The 22,801-nt window shown below is 34.8% G+C and overlaps 1 protein-coding gene across 1 annotated transcript in view; it reads right to left on the bottom strand.

Annotated features, from left to right (window-relative positions):
* Positions 1–22,801, bottom strand: part of Msr1 (macrophage scavenger receptor 1) — a 69,646-nt gene that overhangs the window by 30,851 nt on the left and 15,994 nt on the right. Inside the window, exons 4-7 of the mRNA XM_027391222.2 lie at positions 17,789–18,198; positions 14,812–14,998; positions 7,794–7,874; positions 1,719–1,808 (exon numbers count right to left, since the gene is read on the bottom strand). Coding sequence (XP_027247023.2) covers positions 1,719–1,808; positions 7,794–7,874; positions 14,812–14,998; positions 17,789–18,198 — 768 coding nt within the window. The remainder of the gene's footprint in view (positions 1–1,718; positions 1,809–7,793; positions 7,875–14,811; positions 14,999–17,788; positions 18,199–22,801) is intronic.

Raw genomic sequence — 22,801 nt, 5'->3', positions numbered from 1 at the left:
AAAAATCAACTCAACACAATATGCTGATATCTCACTCTCTCTCTCTGCCCCTCTTTCTTTCTCTCTTTATTCTTTTTCATATTGGAGTGCTGGAGATTGTACCAAAGGCTTGTGTATACTAATCACATTCTGTAGCACTGAGCCATGGCCCCAAACTCCACAGAACTTGCTTTAAATGGAAATAGGGCATGACAAAATAAGATAACCACTTACAGCAACTTATAGTTAGTTAAATATAGCAATCAAGCCATGCTGAAAATAACGATGGTCACTTCTGGAACCCCTTTGTAATTTTGGAATTATAATATATAAAGTTATTTACAAGGGTGTGATACATCCCCTTTTCACAAAACAGGCAAGAAGTATCATTTCTGCCTATTAATTTTCATTTTCTTCTCCACCTGACTTTACCTTTTCCACCTCCAATAATCCAGCATCTTCCAACTTATCCTGAATGTTTACTTTTTCCAAGTACAAATTTACTTTTTTATGTCATTATTTATTCTTTTGTAACAGAGCATCCTAAAGACTGGACTTAATATGTTCAGGGGCTTTATGGAAATCTGATGACCAAACTCCAAAGTGTTCATTGGTCCCTCAATCCTCTAGTGCAATCATATTTGGCTATGAGAATTCCCATCCATTGACATAGGAATGTAGCTCACATGTTATATGAGGGTCAGTGACTCAAACTTATCAGTAAATGTAGAAATGTTGACCATTGGTCTTTGTAGATGTTTTGCTACCTTGTCCTCCTTTCCACTTTAAATGACCGTATCTGGGAGATAATTATTTGGCATCAATAGATTTCCATGACAATTTCATCTTATGAGAGAGATTATATTTTAATATTAATTCTTCTTTCAACAGGTATCAGATACCTATCTTGTAAGTAGTATCATTTTAACATCAATACAGGACTGAATCCACAGCTTTTCGGTTCAAAAGCAAAATCGTGGTCAATGTTTTGGATTTCCCTTTAACTTTCCATTGGAACTGTATCAGAAGATACAGCTTAAGAATCACAGACTATGGGAAATTATCATTGATTTTAAAACTTTGTTTTCAATTATTTTGCTCTACCACATGCTAAGTTTGAGACTGAGGATGGCCTTTAAGCTTTTTACTTAGGGCCATTTTTCCATTATATGAAAATAATTCTTTGCATTACATATTTGCTTTGAAAGTCAGACACAATATTCAGAAGACATTTTCCTTAAGAGATGACAGCTTTGGCAGCTTCTACTGTACTTTTAGTTTTTCATCTCTCACACCTTAGCTAGATTCTGATGTCTATGATTTTATTCTCAATAAGTGACAGAAAAGAACTTTGACAACTCAACCGTGATTGTGTAAAATGTATAGTCTGTGTACAGAACTAGTGTGTGCATATTTATATGATCTTTGTATAGAACTAGTGTGTGTATATATATGATCTGTGTACAGAACTAGTATGTGTGTATTGTGTGTGTGTGTGTGTGTGTGTGTGTGTTTATGAACTGTGTACAGAACAATTTTTTTGGGGGGGGCAATAGGAATTTTCCCCTGATGGGTAAAAATTAATTTCAAATTATTTTAGACTATAAAGTTATCTATGTGCGTGCTGCTATTCTTTGGGAAAATTTTTTGTTATGCAAGTATTTTAGAAATACTACCAATTAGCCAATGTTGATTTGCTGATTTGCACACTCTGTGATAACAGCATAGCATTACAATACCTGATCTTCCAGCCTTTCCAGGTGCCCCTGGGTATCCTCGATTTCCAGGGAAGCCAGCTGGCCCCCGATCACCTTTAAGGCCTGGAGGACCTGCATGGTTAATAAAGAAAACAAAAAATGTCTAACAATTCATTTTTCAAATATATTTGAGCATCCAATAAATGAAGTAAGCAATTCTCTGAGTAGAGTATGACGTTTTTCCTATCATCATGCACTAAATTGGAAGATAATAGAATACATGACATAAACATCTTTGCAATGAGTATGTTACAGTCAACGAAAAGCACATTGTCGGTAAACTAAAAACACAACATTTTCTGTTTTAACCAGAAAGTTACCATCATCAGTCAGAAAATTTCAAGTGGCATGTATTTCTTTAACTGGTATGTAAAATTTTTGAAGCTTGAACTTTACATTAGTAAAAACCAATAAGAGGTATCAATGAGTATTAACTTAAACAACAAAACCTTGAATTATTTATGAATATGAAACACACACACATATAATGAAATCTGAAAATTACCATTATTTTAGTTCGTATCTCTAAGGTGACTATAAACACTCCATTTGTAGAAAAGGCTATTACACTGGAAAAAAATCTTTATTGTGGGGTTAAGAAATTTAATATAAGTTAATATAAAACACTTTGTGTCCAATTTTACCTTGTTTCCAGTGTTATTATCAGTTTGCTGAGAATCTATTAATGTAATTTGCATTTGGATCCTCTATGGAGTCATGTTATGAAAAACTGATTATACTTCTTTCTTCAATGTCAAACTTTACAAACATTGCCTTGTTTACAAGATCCAGGAAGCAGAATTTATATGTTTCTATTCCATAGAAAAGTATTTTCTATGCATTTATAAGTATACCTAAAACTGGATAAATTTTTTTAAGAAATGTTAAGTTTGAACAATATATGATGACAAATAGTTAAGAAATATTACTCAACTCATCATAAAATATTCATTCTAACAGAAATTAGGCATGTACTCTAAATAAATGGTAAAGGTGGGGCATTATAAGTTAGCATATTTTGGTTATGAATACTACTTTATATATATGCATTATATGCATATATATGATATATATATATATATCTGTGTATGCCAAATGTAGTATGTAAACTTTGTAGTGTATATTGTGCATATTCACTGATTTTTTAGCATGTAATCTAAAATGGAGTAACTTATTCTACCCAGATAAACTGACATTTAGACATTCCTTCATTCTGCAGCCTGATATCTGTACTTACAGTTATTGAGAAATGTGGTTTGCATATTAAGTGCCCCCTTAAAATACTCAAATAGTAAAGTTTGGTAGTTTTATCATGAGTTGAAGGTATCACAAGGAGCAATGACCTCTTTGATGTATTATTATTAACCAACCTATACCATCAGACCTGATGACTAGTAGGACATAATGTCAACCTGCAAGCTCCATGAAGGCAGACTTTCTAGCTGTTACCTTGTTCTCCACATGGAATTGCATGTAACAAATACCAGTATGTATTTTTATAGTATAAAGCAATAGAACATATTCTTGACATATTTCCAGGAGACTGGTACTATAAAATAAATTATCATCGTAGTACTTCAAGAAAAAGTACATTTAAATCTACTACACACACTAGAGGTTGTGTAATAATTATAATACATGACTATTTTCGGGCCCCTATGGTAACCACTAAAGTTTCTAAGATATTCTTATCATGGCTGTGAGAGTAGGTATTTGTTAAGGTGAGTTTAGTGTGTTAAATGGCAGCGTATATGGAGTTTCGATGAATGCAGAATTTTGATTGATCATCATCTATCCTTTATTTCCTGATTTTGGTATCAAATTTGAAGCAACCAGACAGAACACTGAGCAAATTAGAGCAATGAAGTGGGCAAGATTCCTATCTGTTTTGCAGTTTGGATAGTTTGATGCAGTTGTCAAGCATCAAACCATATACCAACCTTCCACCTGAAAGGGTTATTGTCTACCAGCAACTATAATTAACTGTTATGTGAGGGAATTGCATAGTGTCTATTTGTGTAAATGAGCAGTGTCCTCAGAAATACACTAACCCCTTGCTATCAATTATCTTGACTGCCAACTTGATCGCATCTGGATTTTGACTAAAAAAGCCCCTGTGTGTGTTGGGGGTAGAAAGTCCAGTGAGGGCATGTCTGAGAAGAATTAACTGAGGGAGAAGACCCTCTCCTGATGTGCATGGCAACTTCCAGCAACAGCACAGCAGTGGTAAAATCTTGATGAGGATTAAACAGTGCTGCTTGCTGCGTGACTTTGCTTCTTGCTGGTGAGTGTTTATTCTGCTGTTATGGCTACTGCTGCCTTTCCTGCTGCAGCTGTGGCAATGTTCTTTCCTGCCTTTGACCCCAGCTTCCTGATGTTCCAACATGAACTGAAGAACAGTTATTCTGTAAGAATAGCCTAAGCTTTTAGCTCCAGATTACCACTGCTGAAGCAGTCAGCATTGTAAACTGAGTAGCCAGTGGGTTCTCTCCCCCGCAGCATGAAGACAACTGTTGAATTATCCAGCCCCTATGTGTAAGTCAACTGAGTAATTTCCCTCATTTTTTATTTAAAATAGATTCTTCTTTCATACAATACATCCCAAATACAGTTTCCCCTCCCTCCACTCCTTCTAGCTACCCACCTCCCCTCTCCTCCAGATTCATTTCCCCAATATTTCCTCTACAGAAAAAAAAAATAGGATCCCAAGAGATAATGCCAGACAGGACAAACAAGATACAATCAGATAGGTTGAAAACCATCATATCAAGGCTAGGCAAGGCAGCCCAATAAGAGGAAATGAGTCTCAGGAGCAGGCAAATGAGCTCAAGACACACCCGTTCCCATTGTTAGGAGTCCTACATAAATACCAAGTGAACAGTCATAACATACTCAGAGGACTTGGTGCTCACCCATGCAGGCCCCATGCTTTCCATTTTAGTCTCTGTAGGCTGATATGAACCCTGCTTAGTTGATTCAGTGGGCCATGTCCTCCTGGTGTCCTCCATTGCCTCTGACTCCTACCTTCTTTCCTCCCCATCCACTATGGTGTTTCCAGATCTCTGAGGAGAGTGAGCTGATGGAGACCTCTAATTTAGTCTCTGTCTCTGAAACACAATCTCTCTCTCTCTCTCTCTCTCTCTCTCTCTCCTCTCTCTCTCACACACACACACACACACACACACACACACACACACACACTATACATCAATCTCTTCCTCTGTATAACCATAATTAATTTGGTAGGAGGCACAATATATTAGGTTGATATAGTATCTCTTTATACTAGTAACGAAAGCTAAAAAGTTCAAATATCTCACACATCCATAGACCAGAATCTAGGAATAACCCTTTCAAAGTGATACTTTTAGAGAAAATCATGGGCCACACTGACTTTCTATGTTTTCACTATAGGGCATTAGCAGACTTCATAGTAGGGGGTAGTTTTTTGTTTGTTTGTTTGTTTGTTTTTTTGTTTTTTACTTTTCCTTTTTTTTAATAGAAAGAATATTATTTTACGTGTCAATCCCAGGCCCCTCTCCCTCCCCTCCTTCCCTGCCCCACAACTAATGCCGCACCCATCCCCATACCCTTTCTGCTCCCCAGGAAGGGTGATGCCTTCAATAGGGGGGTCTTCAAAGTATGTCATATTCTTTGGGATAGGGCCTAAGTCAACCCCCTTGTGTCTAGGCTCAGGGAATATACCTCCATGTGGGATGGGCTCCTAAGGTCCATTCCTATGGGAGTGTTAAGTACTGATCCACTACAAGAGGCCCCATAGATTTCCAGGGTCTCCTCACTGACACCCACATTCAGGGGGTCTAGATCAATGCCATGCTGGTTTCCCAGCTATCAGTCTGGGGACCAAGAGTTTTCCCTTGTTTAGGTCAGCTGTTTCTGTGGGTTTCACTATCCTGGTCTTGACCCCTTTGCTCATCAGACCTCCTTCTCTGCAACTGGATTTCAGTTCAGTTCGAGGTTTAGCTTTGGGTGTCTGCTTTTACTTCCATCAGCTGCTGGATGAAGGCTATATGATGACATATGAATTAGTCATCAATCTCATTATCAGGAGAGAGCATTTAAGGTAGCCTCTCCTCTGTTGCTTGCATTGTTAGTTGGTGTCATCTTTGTAGCTCTCTAAATATTTCCCTAGTGCCTGATTTCTCTTTAAACTTATAATGTCTCCCTCTATTATATTATCTCTTATCTTGCTCTCTTCTGTTCGTCCCCCATCTCAACCTCCTGAAGGCAATGGAATCTTGAAATTTGCAGGCAAATGGATGGAACTAGAAGAAACCATTCTGAGCGAGGTAACCCAGTCACAAAAAGACAGGCATTGTATTTACTCACTCATATGCTAATTTTAGACATAGAGTAAAGGATTGCCAGCCTACAGCACAGGCTTCCGGAAAGGCTGGTAAACAAGGATGACCCTAAGAGAGACATACATGGTACCCTAGAGAAGAGGAAAGGGACAAAATCTCCAGAGAAAATTGGGAGCATGGGGGGAGGGTGCAGGGAACTAGGAGAATGAGTAGGGGGTAGTTTCTTACAGATCTTGGTAACAGTGGTTTGGGCAGATACAATAATGTTGGTTACTTCTCCTACTTAAGATATGGATGCATTTTTCTTAATATGCGGAGTCTTCAACAAGTGGAAGGATTTTGCTGGATAAAAAATATTGCAATCATTATCAACAGCACATACTCACTGGCTTTCAGAATGATGACACATACTATTTATAAATAAAGGCATATATGCATGTGTGTGTGTGTATATGTGTGTGTGTAATAGATAGAAAGATTTTAAAGCCTGTTGAACTTTTATTTACAAGATACACAATGATATATTTGTATGATAGATGTTATTTATGCTTTTCAGCCTTGGGTATCTTTTTTCTTATATAATTTTAACTAGTCAAAATATTTATGAATAGAAGAATGTTCATCTAAAGAGAAAAATTAAGATGGAATCCAATGTATTTTGGTAAAATTTTGGCCAGTCAGCCTTTCTAATTGTGTTTAGACCATTCAGTCTATTATAATTTCAAACAGTGTACAGGGAATTTGTTTGCAAAGAATGGCATTTGGATGGCATGACAATCACATTATTATTGTTATTGTTGGTCTCAGAATTATTTTTGAGCAAAGAAAGTTCATGCTCTCTCTCCTTTTCTGTGTCTTCCATTATCTTCTTCCAAAATACTGCTTTCAAGCCTTCAGCATACTCAGAGGAAAATAATTCAGAACAATTTTTCTCTACATAAAACACAATACAGAGAGTGGCTGACAGCCAAGGCAGAGGTCACTCATATTCTAGACTTTACTTACTTCCTGATTCTGTGAGTTTAAACAGTATAGGGCAGCCAAGGAATATGCAAACTATATTATATTTTGTGAATTATTAATGTATCTATCTTGAAAAATCATGTCTTGCAAATTAATCCAACATAAAGGCAAATTTCTTGCTCTCTTTCACATATAGCTTTATATGTACTGTATACTGTATGTGGTCTCTCCAAAAGCCCCAGACTCATAAACAACTTCATGTAGTAACTACAAAAATCAATAATTAGTTCTTGGGCTAGAGAGATGACCCAGTAGTTAAAAGCACTGCCTGCTCTTTGAATGGACCCATGTTTGATTACCGGAACCCATATGGCAACTAACAATTGTCTGTAACTCAAGTTCTCTGAGATCAGACACCCTTTTTACATCTCAGAAGACACCAGGCATACACATGGCACATAGATATATGTGCAACCAAAACATCCATATACATTAAATAATAAAATATTTTAAAATTAATTAATGCTTACCAAAGCCACACCCCTAGAATGTGGCTACCACCGCAAGTTCACTGACAAAGCAAGAAGCCATTACAGCCATGTGACTAGAATCCTAGAATATAATTATTTCCCAATGTGTGAGAGGGTTTATAAACACTCACACATATATACCACAGAAAAGATGAAACAGATATTCTCTCCTATACAGAAACATGTACACATATAATTCAACCTCATGGTATATGATTAAATGATTACCATATCCTTACCTATTGAACCTGGAACACCAGGTCGACCACTTTCTCCAGTAAGCCCTCTGTCTCCCTTTTCACCTGGGCGTCCAGGAGGCCCTTTAAAAGAAACACAAGTATGACTATCATTATAAAACCTAGGTAAGTTTATTATTTATAAATATAGTTATATGGAACTTCAAATATTTCTGTTTGCTGTACATTAGCATAAAATGAACAACTCTGATCTTCCTAAATGGCTAAGTACTCTGCTGTTGAAAACTGTAATGTCCTAATCTGAGAAAGATAGCATAGTATTAATTAACTCACATAAATATTTTTTGTGAGGGTAACACTTGGATAGGTTCTAAGAAACTAGTAACAGAGAAAGGGGCACTGTAAGTACAAAATGACATCAATTTTATGCACATATTAAGAACTTAAATTTGTAATACTCTGATGAAAATAAATAAGCATACATTTGTGTGTGTATATGTGTGTGAATGTATATTAATGCCACAGCAATTAAAGGAATAGAAGCAATGAATTTGAATTACAGAAAGTGGGGTACATGGGAACAGTTGGAGGGAGGAAATGGAATGGGAAAAATTAATGTAATTATATTTTAACTTAAATAATCTCCAAAACTATAAACTATGTGTTGATAAAATTAAACCATTCCTTTCCTAGGTAGAATGAGTAAAATATAGATCATGTAGACAAATTGCAAAGCTGATACAACACACAAAACTGGAAAATGGTGACTTATAATATGATTTTTAAGAGAAATGTTAATAAATCTTATTTGAAATATTGTACATAAAAAATTTAAGAGGTATTGTGTATGGTCTTTCTAGAGCAAGTAAGAGTGAGGCAATTTACAAACAAACTAGAAAAACAACAGATTTGAGAATATAGATTGACATGTTGATTAAAAGTCAAGGTGTTATATGATATCTAATCAAACTCTTAGAGATATGCTTAATAAACAGAAAGGTGTAATAAAGATGCCCAGAGATAGATTTATAATTCTTCCATAACTTTAAATTTTCTAAAGGAATGACAGCTATTGAGAGACATTGGATAATAGAAAAAACTGCTAAATTAAATCAGGCTGTATACTTTAAAAATGTGCTGACCTCAAAGTGTTTATGGATTATGTTGGGAAAAAGGTTTTGCTTTTGTTTATACAGAAGAAAAGCTATGAATACCATCAAAATTGATGCACATAAGATTCAAGTAAGAGAGGCCTCTTGATTAGAAGAGATGATAGTTCATCAAACAGCATGACCATTCTATCTAAACTAACTTATAAGACTAAGAAATGCTTTTCATTTGATAAAATATAACTTCCCAAAAGGGAAACTCCCCAAAGTCAGAAAGGGTTTTGTTTTTGTCTTTCCAGGAGAATGAAGGCATCCAGCCAAGGAATCTGAAGACCCCTGGATAAATGAGACATCTGAAGAAAAAGGACAAATCATCCATAGAAAATGTCCCAAGAAAAAGAGTAATTGGCCTTTGGTATATCACATTTCCAACAGGATAAAATTGCACAAATATTCCCAAGTGTTTGTTTCTGCTATTCTCTATAGCCATATAATATAAATTATATGTAGTGCCAGTTCAAACTGAAAATTGAAGTTGGCTTTGGAGTTGGAGTGTGGCTCTCTTTCTCTAAAATCTGCCTCAGGTCAAAAGAGCTACCGGATATGAGATAGAAGCAAAACCAAAATTAATGGACTATTCTATTGCCAATAATCTCATAATCTTTGGTTTTAATTTGACTCTTTAACACTTTTAAGTTATAAATATTATCACAAAATTTATACAATTAATATATACATAAGTATTTTAAACTTTTTGCAATGATATCAATGGTCATATAGAGTTTTGATTTTGGGGTTGAGGCTCTATCAGTAAACTCTGAAAGGTTTTGTACTCTCGATTACATAACAAATTATGGTCCTTTAACCTCTTTGAGATCTGCTGCATATGACATGTACAATGTTTAAGTTCCCTGTAGTGAACCATGATCATGTCTAAGAGTGAACTTTGAAGTCTTCACAATGATTCCACATGGGTTGTGCTAACACCACTAAGCTGACAAACACCACACAAAGATTGTCTTTAGACTACAAACTGCTCAGGACTCTAGCCAGGACTAGAGATGAGCCCTGCACTTTCCCATTACACAAGACAGTTAGCTCTTCCAGGACTTGAAATTATCCCAATTTTTTTTTCAGGGACCCCTAAAGATGCTGTCACCTCCAGACAACAGGAAGTAGTTTTAAGAACATGATACCCATATTCCCAAGAGGTGGGATGAACAGTTTTTGGTAGTTTAGTAGTTTATGGATATTTGTCATCATTTAAGGGGATTAGTTACAAGCTAAACAAATGAGATTAGATTCAGGGATCTTGTTCTTAAAAGAAAAACAAGAGATATAGAAATGATAGGATAAAAGAGTAGATTATTGAATATGATTTTTAACCAAAACAGCAACTACTAGTCTTAAATATTTTACAATGATATGGATTTTTGTATATTGATACAAATTTGAGGTTACTTTTGTTAGAATGTGGTATACATATGTTTCTACTTTTGTTCAAGGTATTGTACCTATATAGGTTATTTAATGATGTAATGTAAATTTTTAGTGCTTGAAAGTTAATATTACAAAATAGGATAATAAAGAAATGTAGGTTAACAGTCATCTATTACGATTAAACTTGTAGTCATGTTAGGTATGTTTGCAAGGTCAAAAACAGATTTATTTTAGATAGACAGGTGGTCTTCAAATACTTCAGAGATCTACAGAATATAGGATTTAAAATGTTTCAATAACATGTTTTATTTGTTGTTGTTTCTAAGACAATAGTCATGTCTGCTCATGGAAGCATCAATCTACTCCAGAGAAGATGGTGGACATAAAAAAAAAAAAAACATATGGAGTTTACTTTCTTTCTGACAAAAGTTAGCCACTGAGCAAGAAACTATCCTTGCCCCAATGTTGACAGTATGCTGTCCAAATTGGACAAGCAGGACACAAAAGAAAGTGACTTCCAAACCTTGCCAAGACAAGATGGGAGAGTCCTTCAAATTTACTGCTTTTCAAAAAAATCTGCCAGATATTTAGGCCTGTAAGATGAAGATGGATGCCACAATATTATCAAGGAACCTTGGGTAACTGGCCAGGAAGCCAGCTGTTTCTGTCTTTTCTTAGTTTTGCCAGTTTTTTGCTATGCATTTACTGTTTACTGAGGTAATAGCATATCCTTGCCAGGTCTCTGATGGAGTTGAACACTAGATATAGTTTTACTTATCTAGTTCCTGAAAAAAAAGAAACTCAGAAATAGATGTAAAAGTGTATAAGGTAGAGAGACATGAAAAGATACTTTTGGGTTGGTATACAAGTTAGGATAGATAGTAAATAAGTACAACACATTGCACTCATGAAGATAAGATAGATAATGGAGTATTTTCTATGAATTTGTCAAATACAAATGAACTGTATATTGCTAATATAATTCTTGCCTTATATATTTGTATATAGTTACTGTACTTATTGTATATAATTTTATTATGTTATTTAAAACCGTTGCTTTTATTTAGACAAAAGGGGCAAATGATGTGTGATATTATGATTGTGTTCTGACAAATGAAGTTTGCTTTTAGTCAGAGTGCAGAGCCAGCCACTAGATGACCAAAATTAACCATAGAGGTTTGGAGGACTGCACACAGAGAGGAGGCAGGTAGGGGTGAGGCAGGGCTGAGAGAGGATCTAAGCCCTTTTGGATGGAGGAACAGTAGAGGTAGGAAGAGACTGTGGCTGTTCCCCTGCTTCTCTGATTTCCAGGTTTTTACCCTGATATCTAACTCCCGATTTTTTATTGATAAAGATTAATTAGATTTTTACTTCATCAAGGTTTTGATTTTGGATTTTCAAAGTGTGGGGATATAGACTGAAATGCATAATGGAAGTAGCCAATTATTCAAAGGCTGATTCACCCAGACTTTTCTTTACCATGTGTTTTAATGTGCTAATGAAAGAAAGGATGGATATGACATTCAGTATACATAAGCTACAAAGTACAATAGTAAGGAAAATATCCTAGCAATAAGCTGACACCAGGCACAGATATCAGCCACAAGATCAGGATTCATGCAGCTACTTCATTTCCAGAGATTAACATTAATTTGAATTTGGCAGCTCTTATTTTCTTTCAATTTGAAAGCATCATTTTTACTATGTATCAGTATATTTATAAATATACCCCTTTTATATTTGATAAATTGTGAATTTTTTTTAAAAAAATTAAGGACCAAATACATAAATTGGGATACAACATTGCAATAGAGCATATATGAACCTCCAGATTCTATCCTAGCACCAATAAATAAATGATTAAGAGAACAAATAAGTTAGCAATGAATAAGTCAAACTATACTGTATAGTCCACAGGTGCTGATTTTAAGTTTCATTGGTGTTAAGATTTGGATGACCTACCTCTTAATTGTCCTAAACTAATATAAGTTAGATAAAATCTCATATGGTTATACATTTCTAATCTAATTATTAATGAGGAAAAATATTAACAACATGAAATAAAGCATAGTGGACATAGGAGATAGAATGAGACAGTCCTATTTGACTTCATCTACAGAGGAAGGAGAGAGAATTGTGAAATAGGTATAGTAAAGGGAAATTAAACTAGAAACTAGGGAGAAAATTCGCAGGTACTTGAGTTGAATCTTCAGAAAGAAGAAGGGGAAGAAAGGAGGGATAGAGGGAAGGAGGGAGGGAATGAAGGATGGAGAGAGAATGAAAGAGAGAAAGAGAATGAAAGAGAGAAAAAATTGAAAATGTTTGCAAACTAATCATAGTCTTAAATCAAATTTATTGGAAGTACAACAAATGTATAATCCAAAAATTCTCCATCCAAAGTTCAGATTAGTGAGATCACAGACATTATAGATGGAGTAAAGAACAATAAGAGTATGGAAAACCAAAAACAACAAGAATAATTTCTCCAAAATACACTAGGATCTCTTATTGCCATGTTGTACACCTACAGCTTTAAGAAATTTCCAAACAAAATATTTAAGATTACAAACAAAATCAGAGGGCTAGGTGGAGTTCAGTGGTAGAATGTCAACCTAACCTGTCAAGGTCCTAGGCTTGATTCTTAGCATTGAATGGGAGAAAATGGTATCTGTGTAAATGTCCCTGTTATTTTCTTGTAGATTCTTATATATTTCTTGAAGATTGTCTGAGAAACACTGCAGAGAAAATATCACACAGCATTTTCCTTTCATTAGTTATAGTAACTAATTCAGCAATCATTCAAAGTACACACAATAGAGAGAAAATACTGGGCCACTTAATTAGACAGATGGACATCTACAGATGTTTGGTATTTAGAAGCCAAATCCCCATCAGTTATTATCCTCATAAAACAACCAAAATAATTGTGGACATAAAATGTATACGGAGTAAGACATAGGGAAAAATCAAGAGCAAAATAAAAAAATGACATCAAGATCATATCACTGACTTTGGCTAAATAAATTTCTAAAACATTATATTATGTAGAAGGAAGATGACCCAGAAGAGATGGATAACATAGATTTTTTAAAGGAGTAATTGTCTAGCACAACGGCAAGTCTGAATTAATTCTTTTGACAAAAAGTAAAATGAATAATACAGACTAAACTCTGGTCTGTAAAGGTTTGTAACATAGAAGTGAAGTGTAATCTCGAACAGAGGGACAAGGGAGTGTGTCATGAGGCAGAGCACTTTCAGTTTCCTGCTTAACTCCCTTACCTTTTAAGATGCTGACCAGTGTTAATGTATATCATAACACATTTCAACAGCAACCAAGATAAGCAAAGTGTATCTTAAACTTTCCAAACCTTCTTTGGTAACTTTGAAAAGGAGATAAATTCAATAAAAACAATCCACATCAACTATAGAAAAGACAGAACAAGAAAGGGAGAGAGACAGAAGTTTTTGAAAGCTGTTTAAAGTTTGAAGGGCGTCCAGGCAAAGGCTAATCTTTTGAGGATGTACCCCATTACGAAGCAAGTGATGCCCTAGATAATGATATGGAAACTCTTTGTACCTTTTCTGGTGCTATTTGTAATCTAGCCAATTCAAAGGTGTTAGGAAGAGCTCCAAAAGCAGATAATAATAACTTTTCTTTTGGAGCTACCAATAATAAATCATCCATAAAATGAAGTACATATAATTGAGGAGATTTTAGTCTAACTGGCTCTATAGCTTGAGAAACTAAAGTTGACACATGGTAGGGCTATTAGCCTTGCCTTGAGGCAAAAATACCCTTTGAAAGCTCTTATAAGGCTCTCTTAAATTTAGGGATGGAACACTAAAAGCAAAACACTGACAATCAGCAGGATATAGCTGGAAAAAGAAAAACAACAACACAAAGTAGTAGAAATAGATTCAGGGGAAAGAAGCTGTCAGATTGTATTTTCAAAAACAATAATTTTTACAGGAGATAAACTTTAAGTGCACACACCATAAGGTTACCACTACAGAAAAATATCCATAAGGTGAAAATAACTAAAATCTAGTATGTAGATATAAATGACATATGCTTGCTAAAGGACAAGTTTCATTGGAACTGAAGAAGATATTGATATATCTGTGATTATCTTGAAGAATTCAAGAGGCATTTCTAATTAAAAGTATAGTCACATAAGAAGTAACGAGATTGTTTGAGCTTATATTGTCTTTTCTCTTTTATAATTTGAGGCTGGCTCTCACTGTGAAGTCTAGTTTGGCCTTGAACTTGTGGTGGCCTTCTGCCTCAGCCTTCCCAATGCTGACTCACCATGTCTGGCTTTACATTTCTCTTTAAGGAATTCTAGGGTATGGATGACCTTACCACGTTTGGCCTCATACTACATTTTCTGTGCATTTCTAGTAACTGCATCCTCAAAAACAATTTACTTTAAGTGTCAGAAGTTCAAATACCAAACATCTGCATATAATGATACATTTTAATGACTTGTTTTTAGGACAAGATGTGTTACCTTGAATTAAGGTGATATTTTTCAGTGTCTGTGAGTGTTCCCAGTCCTTCAGCCTGAGGTCATTAGTGATGTTATTCAATACTTTCATTTCCTCTTTTATTTCCTGTTCCATGTGTCCTTGTTCTTCTTTCACAGACTGGATTTCTGCTGAGAGTTTGCGCACATGCTCCTCTAACTTACTGATGGCCTGTAAAACACAGTAAACATTGCAACCTTTGTTACACACAGTTAGCAAATATGTAAGTGCACAGAGATTTTGAAATTTGGATGTTTCAAAAGCATATAGCATTGGGCAAGTGTTATAGGATAAGAAAGGGAAAATGGGTGTTCAAAAGTTTAGTTTTCTGGCTGCAAAGCATTTATTTTTTGGATAAATGGTTCATTAAGATCCCTAGTCAAGACAAACAAAATTGTTGCCAAATATACAATTGTAAATATTGAAGATGAAAAGTAACATCTTGTCATGGGGGTTTTATCTTATCTAAAATGAAATTTCTTTACAGTGCATTTGATGTAAAACATTCTTACTTTATGAACCTGTTTTATATTAACTGAAGTTTGATGTAATTCTTTGTGATAATGATGATAATGACAGAGTTTTATATATTTGTAAGATGTTCAAGTTGCATTTTCATAGTATTTTACTCTCAATTTTATTGCCTCCACTTTTGATGCTTTTTTATTTTCACCAATTATAAATACAACATCTATAGATGCATACATACATGCACATATTCACAGTATGTACAGTTCTTTTTTTTCTTTTGCATGTTTCTCTAAGATAGAATCTTGTGCACCATTTGGCCTGATTCTCTTCCTCTACCTTCTTAGTGCTGAGATCACAGGCATGTACTATCTATCACTCATATATATATATATATATATATATATATATATATATATATGTATTCACATGTAGAAATTATGTGAACAGTAAAGTCTCTACAACATGACTGCCCAAATGTTGGCTGAACAACGATGACACCAGTGAATGTGCCAAACTGGACACAGAAAGGCACAGGAGCAAATAAGGCTTCAACCTTTTACAAAGAACTCTAGATAACTGAGGAGAGCTGGGAGTAGGAGAAGTGGCCTTCCCCAAAAAACAGCACACCAATTGGTTGTCCAGTGCCAAATGGTAAGTCTGAAAATATACATACAGGTAGCATTATACAGACTGAACACATTATATTTAGGGACACTTAAGTATCTACATATATGTGCATTAATAAAATAACAATTAGTGGAAAAGAGAGCCATGGATTTGAAAAAGCAAAAGAGAAAGGTATAGATGCTTGGAGGGAGGAAAGTAAAGGAGAATTGTAATTATATAATGGTCTCAAAAATAAAATTGCATGTGAAACAAGCTTGTTTCTAATTTAAACTAATAAAATAATAATAATAATAATAATAATAATAATAATAATAATAATAATAAACCTCACACAAATAATCACACAAAAAATAAAATAAAATAAAATTATAAGAGTAAGGGCTGCTGCAATAAGTTTTGGCTTGTTTGCTTGTTTTGTAGTGCTGGGTTCACCCAGGTTCTTATATCTGTTACGCTATTACTCTACCACTGAGCTAGATCTTCAGACCAATATACCTCATCTGGAAAATAACTTCATCAAGAGTGATATCTTTGTTGATCTTTTATTTTTGAGATTACAATTAAATTGCAGTATCTTCTTATTCTTTCCTCCCTACAAACCCTCCCTGCTCGCTTTCAAACTCATAACAGTTAATGAAAAAAGAGACCATCTATGAATTTGAAGAGTGATTCTTTACACTCATGCTGGTTTTTAAATGTTGATGGAAATAGAGTTTTCACATAAGCATGCCAATTCTTAAACATTTTACAATATATAAATTATTTTTACATGTGTGGTAAAATTTTAGTCAAATACTTAATTTTTAATGAAAAGAAACAACTGGAATTACTCAACAAAAATACAATCATAAAACAAATGTTTGGTTTTTAAGTTTTTTTATTTTCCTTTTGTTCTTAATATCTCTTTCAGGAAGAATATTCAATCCAGATCATAGCCAGGATTAGCTATAAAATTATCTGGAGCCAAGGTCATAAATTATAGTACATGGGCTAAGTTTAATCCACAAACTAGTTTTGTTAACAAATATTTATTGTACCATAACCTTGCTTATATGACTGCAGGTTCCAGTTGGTTGTTTCAACACTGTCATTCCACGGACCATAGCATCCCTTCAGTCTAACATTTTTCCATCTGATCTAGAGGGAATCTTTACTAACAAGTGTTCTAAAATATATTTCTCTTAGAAGTCATACAAAGGGATGGATATGTGGTCATTCTATAATCTGATTTATATTGATTATTTTGTGGCTATGATTTTGATGGTGAATGCATGTCATTGCTCAAGCAGAAGTAGAAAACAATGCATATTGAATCTTATAATTGTAAGTCTACATTGTTATCATATTAAGAACACATGCTGAAAATATGTTCATAATTTCCAAATTTTAATTTTAATTACTGGTACAATAAAACTTGTGCATATCTTCTAGAAATAGCAAAATTAATTATCTAAAAATGCTATGTCATAAGATACCCATGTAAATAATATTAATATTACTTTGATGATAAGGAATATTAGATTATTCATAAAATTCACACATACAGGTATTTACCTTTCCAACTTAAGTTCAGGTAATCTGAATCTTATAATCGGTGTAGTCTAACAAGGCAATAAATGGTATTTACAATATATAAACACCTTCATATTCTAGATCCATTGGAAAATATTCACCTTTGCTGGCAGTCTGGTAAAGGCACCAGTTAAGTCTATAGACCTTTTATTAGATTGTCAGAGGAGCTGACCTCAGTAGTTGAAGCAGAAAACAAATTTCTTGCCTCTGCTTTCTGAATTGCCCAAGAAACAGACTCTGGATGGTTTTAGTTTCAGAGTCAACCTTGCCATTGTTTTCTGAAATGCTTACCTCCTGTTGCTTCACTGTAGTCTCATTGACTTTGCAGTTCAGTGTTTCTGTATGGAACTGGACATCAAGCAGTGTGGTATTGAGGCTCATCAAGGACTTGGAGATCTCATCTAGTGAGTTCCCATGCCCCTGGACTGCCGCAATCAAGGAATTTAACTGCAGTAGAACATCATTAAGTCTCTGGTCGGTTGTCATACTGAAATTCTGGAAGCGTTCTGAATCTATGAGGTTGGCTTTTGAGTCTGAAATGCTTTGGATTCTCTCCTCCATGTCCTTCATTTGTTCCATGAGAGCTATAAATCTCATTTCAGCTTTACTGGTGTTTTCTTTTCCAACCAAACTTTGAGATGTATCACTTGTGTTAGTTGAACCAACTAAGCAGGTCTTCATTTCCCAATTGATAAACTGAGCTGAATATTTAAATAAAAATAATCAAATCATAACCTATATCATTTTGTACTCATCACTTTAAAAATGCATCGCTTTTATTAGAATATTTTCACCTATCATAAAATATTTAATCATAGCAGAAAATATGAAAACCAATGTATCGTAGGCATTATTAATCTGAACTAAAGTCAAACTGTATATTTATCATATCATGCTTGTTTCTACTAACATAATTATTATACTAATTGGTTTTGATACAAGTCTTCAGTATATAGCTCAGTGTGGCTTGAAGCTGTTATACAGCCAAGGCTAACCTAGAACTCATGATCCTCCTGCTGTAGCCTCCCCAGTCCTAGAATCACAGAATCTAGGGACTGCCTTTTAGTTTAGTGTCATAATAAACATTTTTAAAGTTTTTATTTAGGATATTATCCTAAGATGGAACTGCCAGATTTGCTTAGAAATTCCATGAATTAAGCTTACTTCCTTTTTAGTAACACATTCAATATTTGAAAAGCAGTCTTGTGATGAATCGTATCTTCAAGAATAATTATTCTATTCAATGGAATTTGGGGACCATAATGAGTTGCTGATACATGCTTCCAAATGGGCATATATGTTCTCTAAATGAGCTACTTATTCTTTCAAAATGGTATAAAACGATATTTTTCATAATCTATGAAATAAAGAAAAAAGAATGGAAATAAAAACATTGTCTTTAAAGACAAAAATTTCACACATTTTAATTATATAAGAAGTACATATTAAAATATTTTTGCCATTTATCTATAATGATATCAGATACTTAAAGAAGCTGGGCATTAGTGGGGCACGCCTTTAATTCCGGCACTGGGGAGGCAGAGGCAGGTGGATATCTTGAGTTCAAGGCCAGCCTGGTCTCCAGAGTGAGTGCCAGGATAGGCTCCAAAGCTACACAAAGAAACCCTGTCTCAAAAAACAAAAAAAAAAAGATACTTAAGGAAAATCAACAAGTTACAAACAACTATGTGAATATTTTTATCCATATGCTTCTTTTACAGTCTTATAAGTTTGAGGCATAATATTTTCCAAATATGACATCATAGAGCAGCAAAAATATATCTTCACAAAGTTAATATATTTAAATGTGCACCTGAATCTGTTGAATTTAGTGCAACCAGTGTTATAGGATTTTTGAGAATTAAACAAGACAACAGGAAAAATCTATATAGTATTATCACCAACTTTGTGTTTATATGGGACCAAAGGTTTGATTCTGGAAGCCAGATCCATGCCTCACTTGCCATTCTGACTGATCTAGGCAGTTACCTATGCTGCTCTTGCTTAGATTTCTTCAAGCAACTATCAGGTTCCACAATGGCTGAGACTGAGTAAAATAAATAGTAAAACTTACCACTGGCAGCGGACAACCATGAAAATTCTACTCAATTAGAAAGTGGATTATACATGAAAGAATATCTTATAGAATCCTTGTAGCCAGTGCCCTCATGGAAAGAAATGTTTGCTAATTATCATTAATATTAACACTAAGTGTTACGTTTTTCAATTTAAAAATGTTATATTTCTGTGCTTACTTTTCTGTGATGTTAGCTTATTGAATATAGCAATGCAATGATGAAATTTTGATATGATCTACAACAGGGAACACAATTATTGTATATAAGCAAATCAATAAATTAAACATATAAGTATATTTACTTGCTACAGGTCATTATATTTGCTGAATTCAAAATGAGAAGAAAGGTTTTATGTAGTCCTCAATTGAGCGCCTATAGTGTGAAATATCACTTGAATAGTTGGGAATAAAAAGTGCATCCCTCATCAAGGAAAATTATTGTTGGAACAGAGATAACAGCAGATAACCACAAGAAAAAAGTCCATGTTTGGAGAGCCTGGTCCCAGTGGATACATCTATAAAACACTCTCACATTTAAGGCTCAGGAAGCATTACGGAAGAGGGGGTCAAAGACTGTAAGAGTCAGAAGATCAGGAACTTTTGTAAAATTGTGTCTCCTCATAACATCAGAAGATACACCTGGAAAGCCTCACCCACATGACTGTCCAAGCATCAGCTGAACAAAGAGCAAAATAAGTAGCTGGGAGGTGGTGGCGTACGCCTTTAATCCCAGCACTGGGGTGGCAGAGGCAGGTGGATCTCTGTGAGTTCGAGGCCAGTCTGGTATGCAGAGGGAGTCCCAGGACAAGCTCCAAAGTTACAGAGAAACCCTGTCTTGAAAAACAAAAACAAAACAAACAAACCAAGAGTAAACCAAGCAAATTAAAAAAATTAAAAGTAAAGATTACTCCCTGATAGTATAACTAGATAAAGAATATCACAAACACACCCATGACCATACCAAACTGCACTGGGAAAATCCCACAGGGTCTCAACCCTACACACACAAAAACAAACAAACAAACAAACAAACAAACAAAAAAACTACATGCAACAGAGTAAGCTGGGACCAGGAGTGGTGCCCCTACCCAGGAAAGAACACAACAATTATTTGACCATTACCAAATATCAATCACCAAACCTTAAAAACATACATACAAGTAATACATGAACTCAACAGGTTATATTTGGAAATATATATGGATATACAAATACATATATGTATGAAAGAACAATTGATAGAAATGTCATAAATTTGAAGAAGGGCAGGGAGGGGTATATGGGAAGGTTTGGAGGTAGGGAAGGGAGAAATGGTCTTATTAAAATACACTCTCAAAATTAAACAAAGAAAACTGACCGGGAAGGGATTTTTGTCTCTAACAATAATAAACTTACATGAACAAATAATAAAAAGTATTTCAAAGTTGTCCTATGGTGAACATTGCTTCATTTCACCAGCAGTTATGACACCAAATATTTGAGTGACTTGGCCTGGATTAGCATTTAAGACTGTGTTTCATAAGCAGTAACATTGGCTAATTACTAATGTTCATGTTTCCATTTTACCATCTGTGCAAAAAGAATTTTCCTACTACTATTAGCAACAAATAAATATATGAAAAGTGCATAGATCATTTCCTAAGATTAATAAGCATTTATTTGATGTTTCAGGGTTAATGTAGCACCTTGTCATCTATATTACTGATATTAATTCCATTATAATAAACCATCCATAACATAAACATATTACTGAAGTAAAAGTAATTAATTAATAAAATATACTAAATATATCAACATATTCTATAAAACATTCCTGTAGTGAGTTGTGTCTATAAACACAGCACTTTGTACTTTATTTTACTAGATCTACACCCTACTTGCTTCATCATAGAATTTTGCTTTGAAAACAAGCTTTATTTCACACAGTAAAATAGTATTTTTCTCAGCATAGAAAGAAGGGACCTGATGCTGCAAAAGGTTGCCTGAACTGTGATTTTAATTTGACAACACAGACATGAGTTGACAGTAAATGCTTTGATTATTAATTTTAAAAACAGAATATTTCTTGCCTCCTTCATCATAAATGAAACTAACTTCAGATTTACTATCTGTAAAAATGGTTCACTCAAGTACCAGAGTGCTTAGCTACATGGTACTTTCCAGGCATGCACGTATGAACCTTAGAATGTAGACCACAGCAATGACTGACTGTGTCGGTTTTATGAGAATGGGTTGGTTCTGAACACTTGAACACTCACATGTTAAAGATTTTGGTTCTACACTTGGTATAACTGTTTAGGAAGGATTGCGAAGTGTGATCTTGTAGGAGAGGCGTGGGCCATTCTAGTTAGCTCTTCCTTCCTCGGCGTTGTGTCTCAAGATGAGAGCTCCTCAGAAACATGCCTGCCTTCCTCACCATGAGGGGTGTGGGCTCTAATAGTCCTTTTGATGGGCTCTAATCCCAAGTTAATGCTTCCTTTTTGAAGTTGCCTTGGTCATGGTGTCTTAACACAGCAATAGAAAAATTAGACAGTAAGTATCCGAGGGAATCAAATAGATAAGTAAAAACTTTAAAGTAGAGATTATCTCCTTATAATACAGATATATAAAGAATGCCAAAAGGACACCACCACTGGTCATACCAATTAGACAGGGGTAAGTGTTGTTCTTTTTGTTTTTAATTGTCCTTGCCTTTTAAGATACAGCTATGCTACTCAGCAGCTGCCCACTCTGCCACTACCAGCAGTGTCTAGGCCACAAGAGCTGAAGCCTCAGGGAATTCTGCTCCCCCCCCCCCAGGCACTGACTCTTTTAAAGCTACTACGGAAACTTATTTAAATCTCTGTTCCACAAAAGAACTCAATATTCAAAGGTTGAAGTAAACCCTATTTCCCAGAGAAGGCTGAATAGCAAACCCTTCTCCATCTGGCTCCTCTCTACAACTTCCTGTCAGCTAAGTTCTGAGCTAGCCTCTTGACCGCAGGTGAATTTTATTTAATCAAACACCTTTGCATCATTAAACAAAAGTTCCAGTGCATCAACAACAGTAACACACCTTAAAATAATATTCTACAACAGAAAAGCCCAGAGGCCTCAACCTGACACAAAGAAGGATAAGCAACTGAAAAATGCTGGGAGCAGGAGAGCTGGTCCTCCCAAAGGAAGAACACACCAATTGGCTGTCCAGAGTCAGTCAATGCTGAAACGATACACACAAGTAACATTAT

Source organism: Cricetulus griseus, assembly GCF_003668045.3.
Source record: "Cricetulus griseus strain 17A/GY chromosome 1 unlocalized genomic scaffold, alternate assembly CriGri-PICRH-1.0 chr1_1, whole genome shotgun sequence".
NCBI lineage: Eukaryota > Metazoa > Chordata > Mammalia > Rodentia > Cricetidae > Cricetulus > Cricetulus griseus.
Note: the sequence above shows the minus strand (reverse complement) of the source record. Positions and strands in the feature narration are given on the sequence as shown.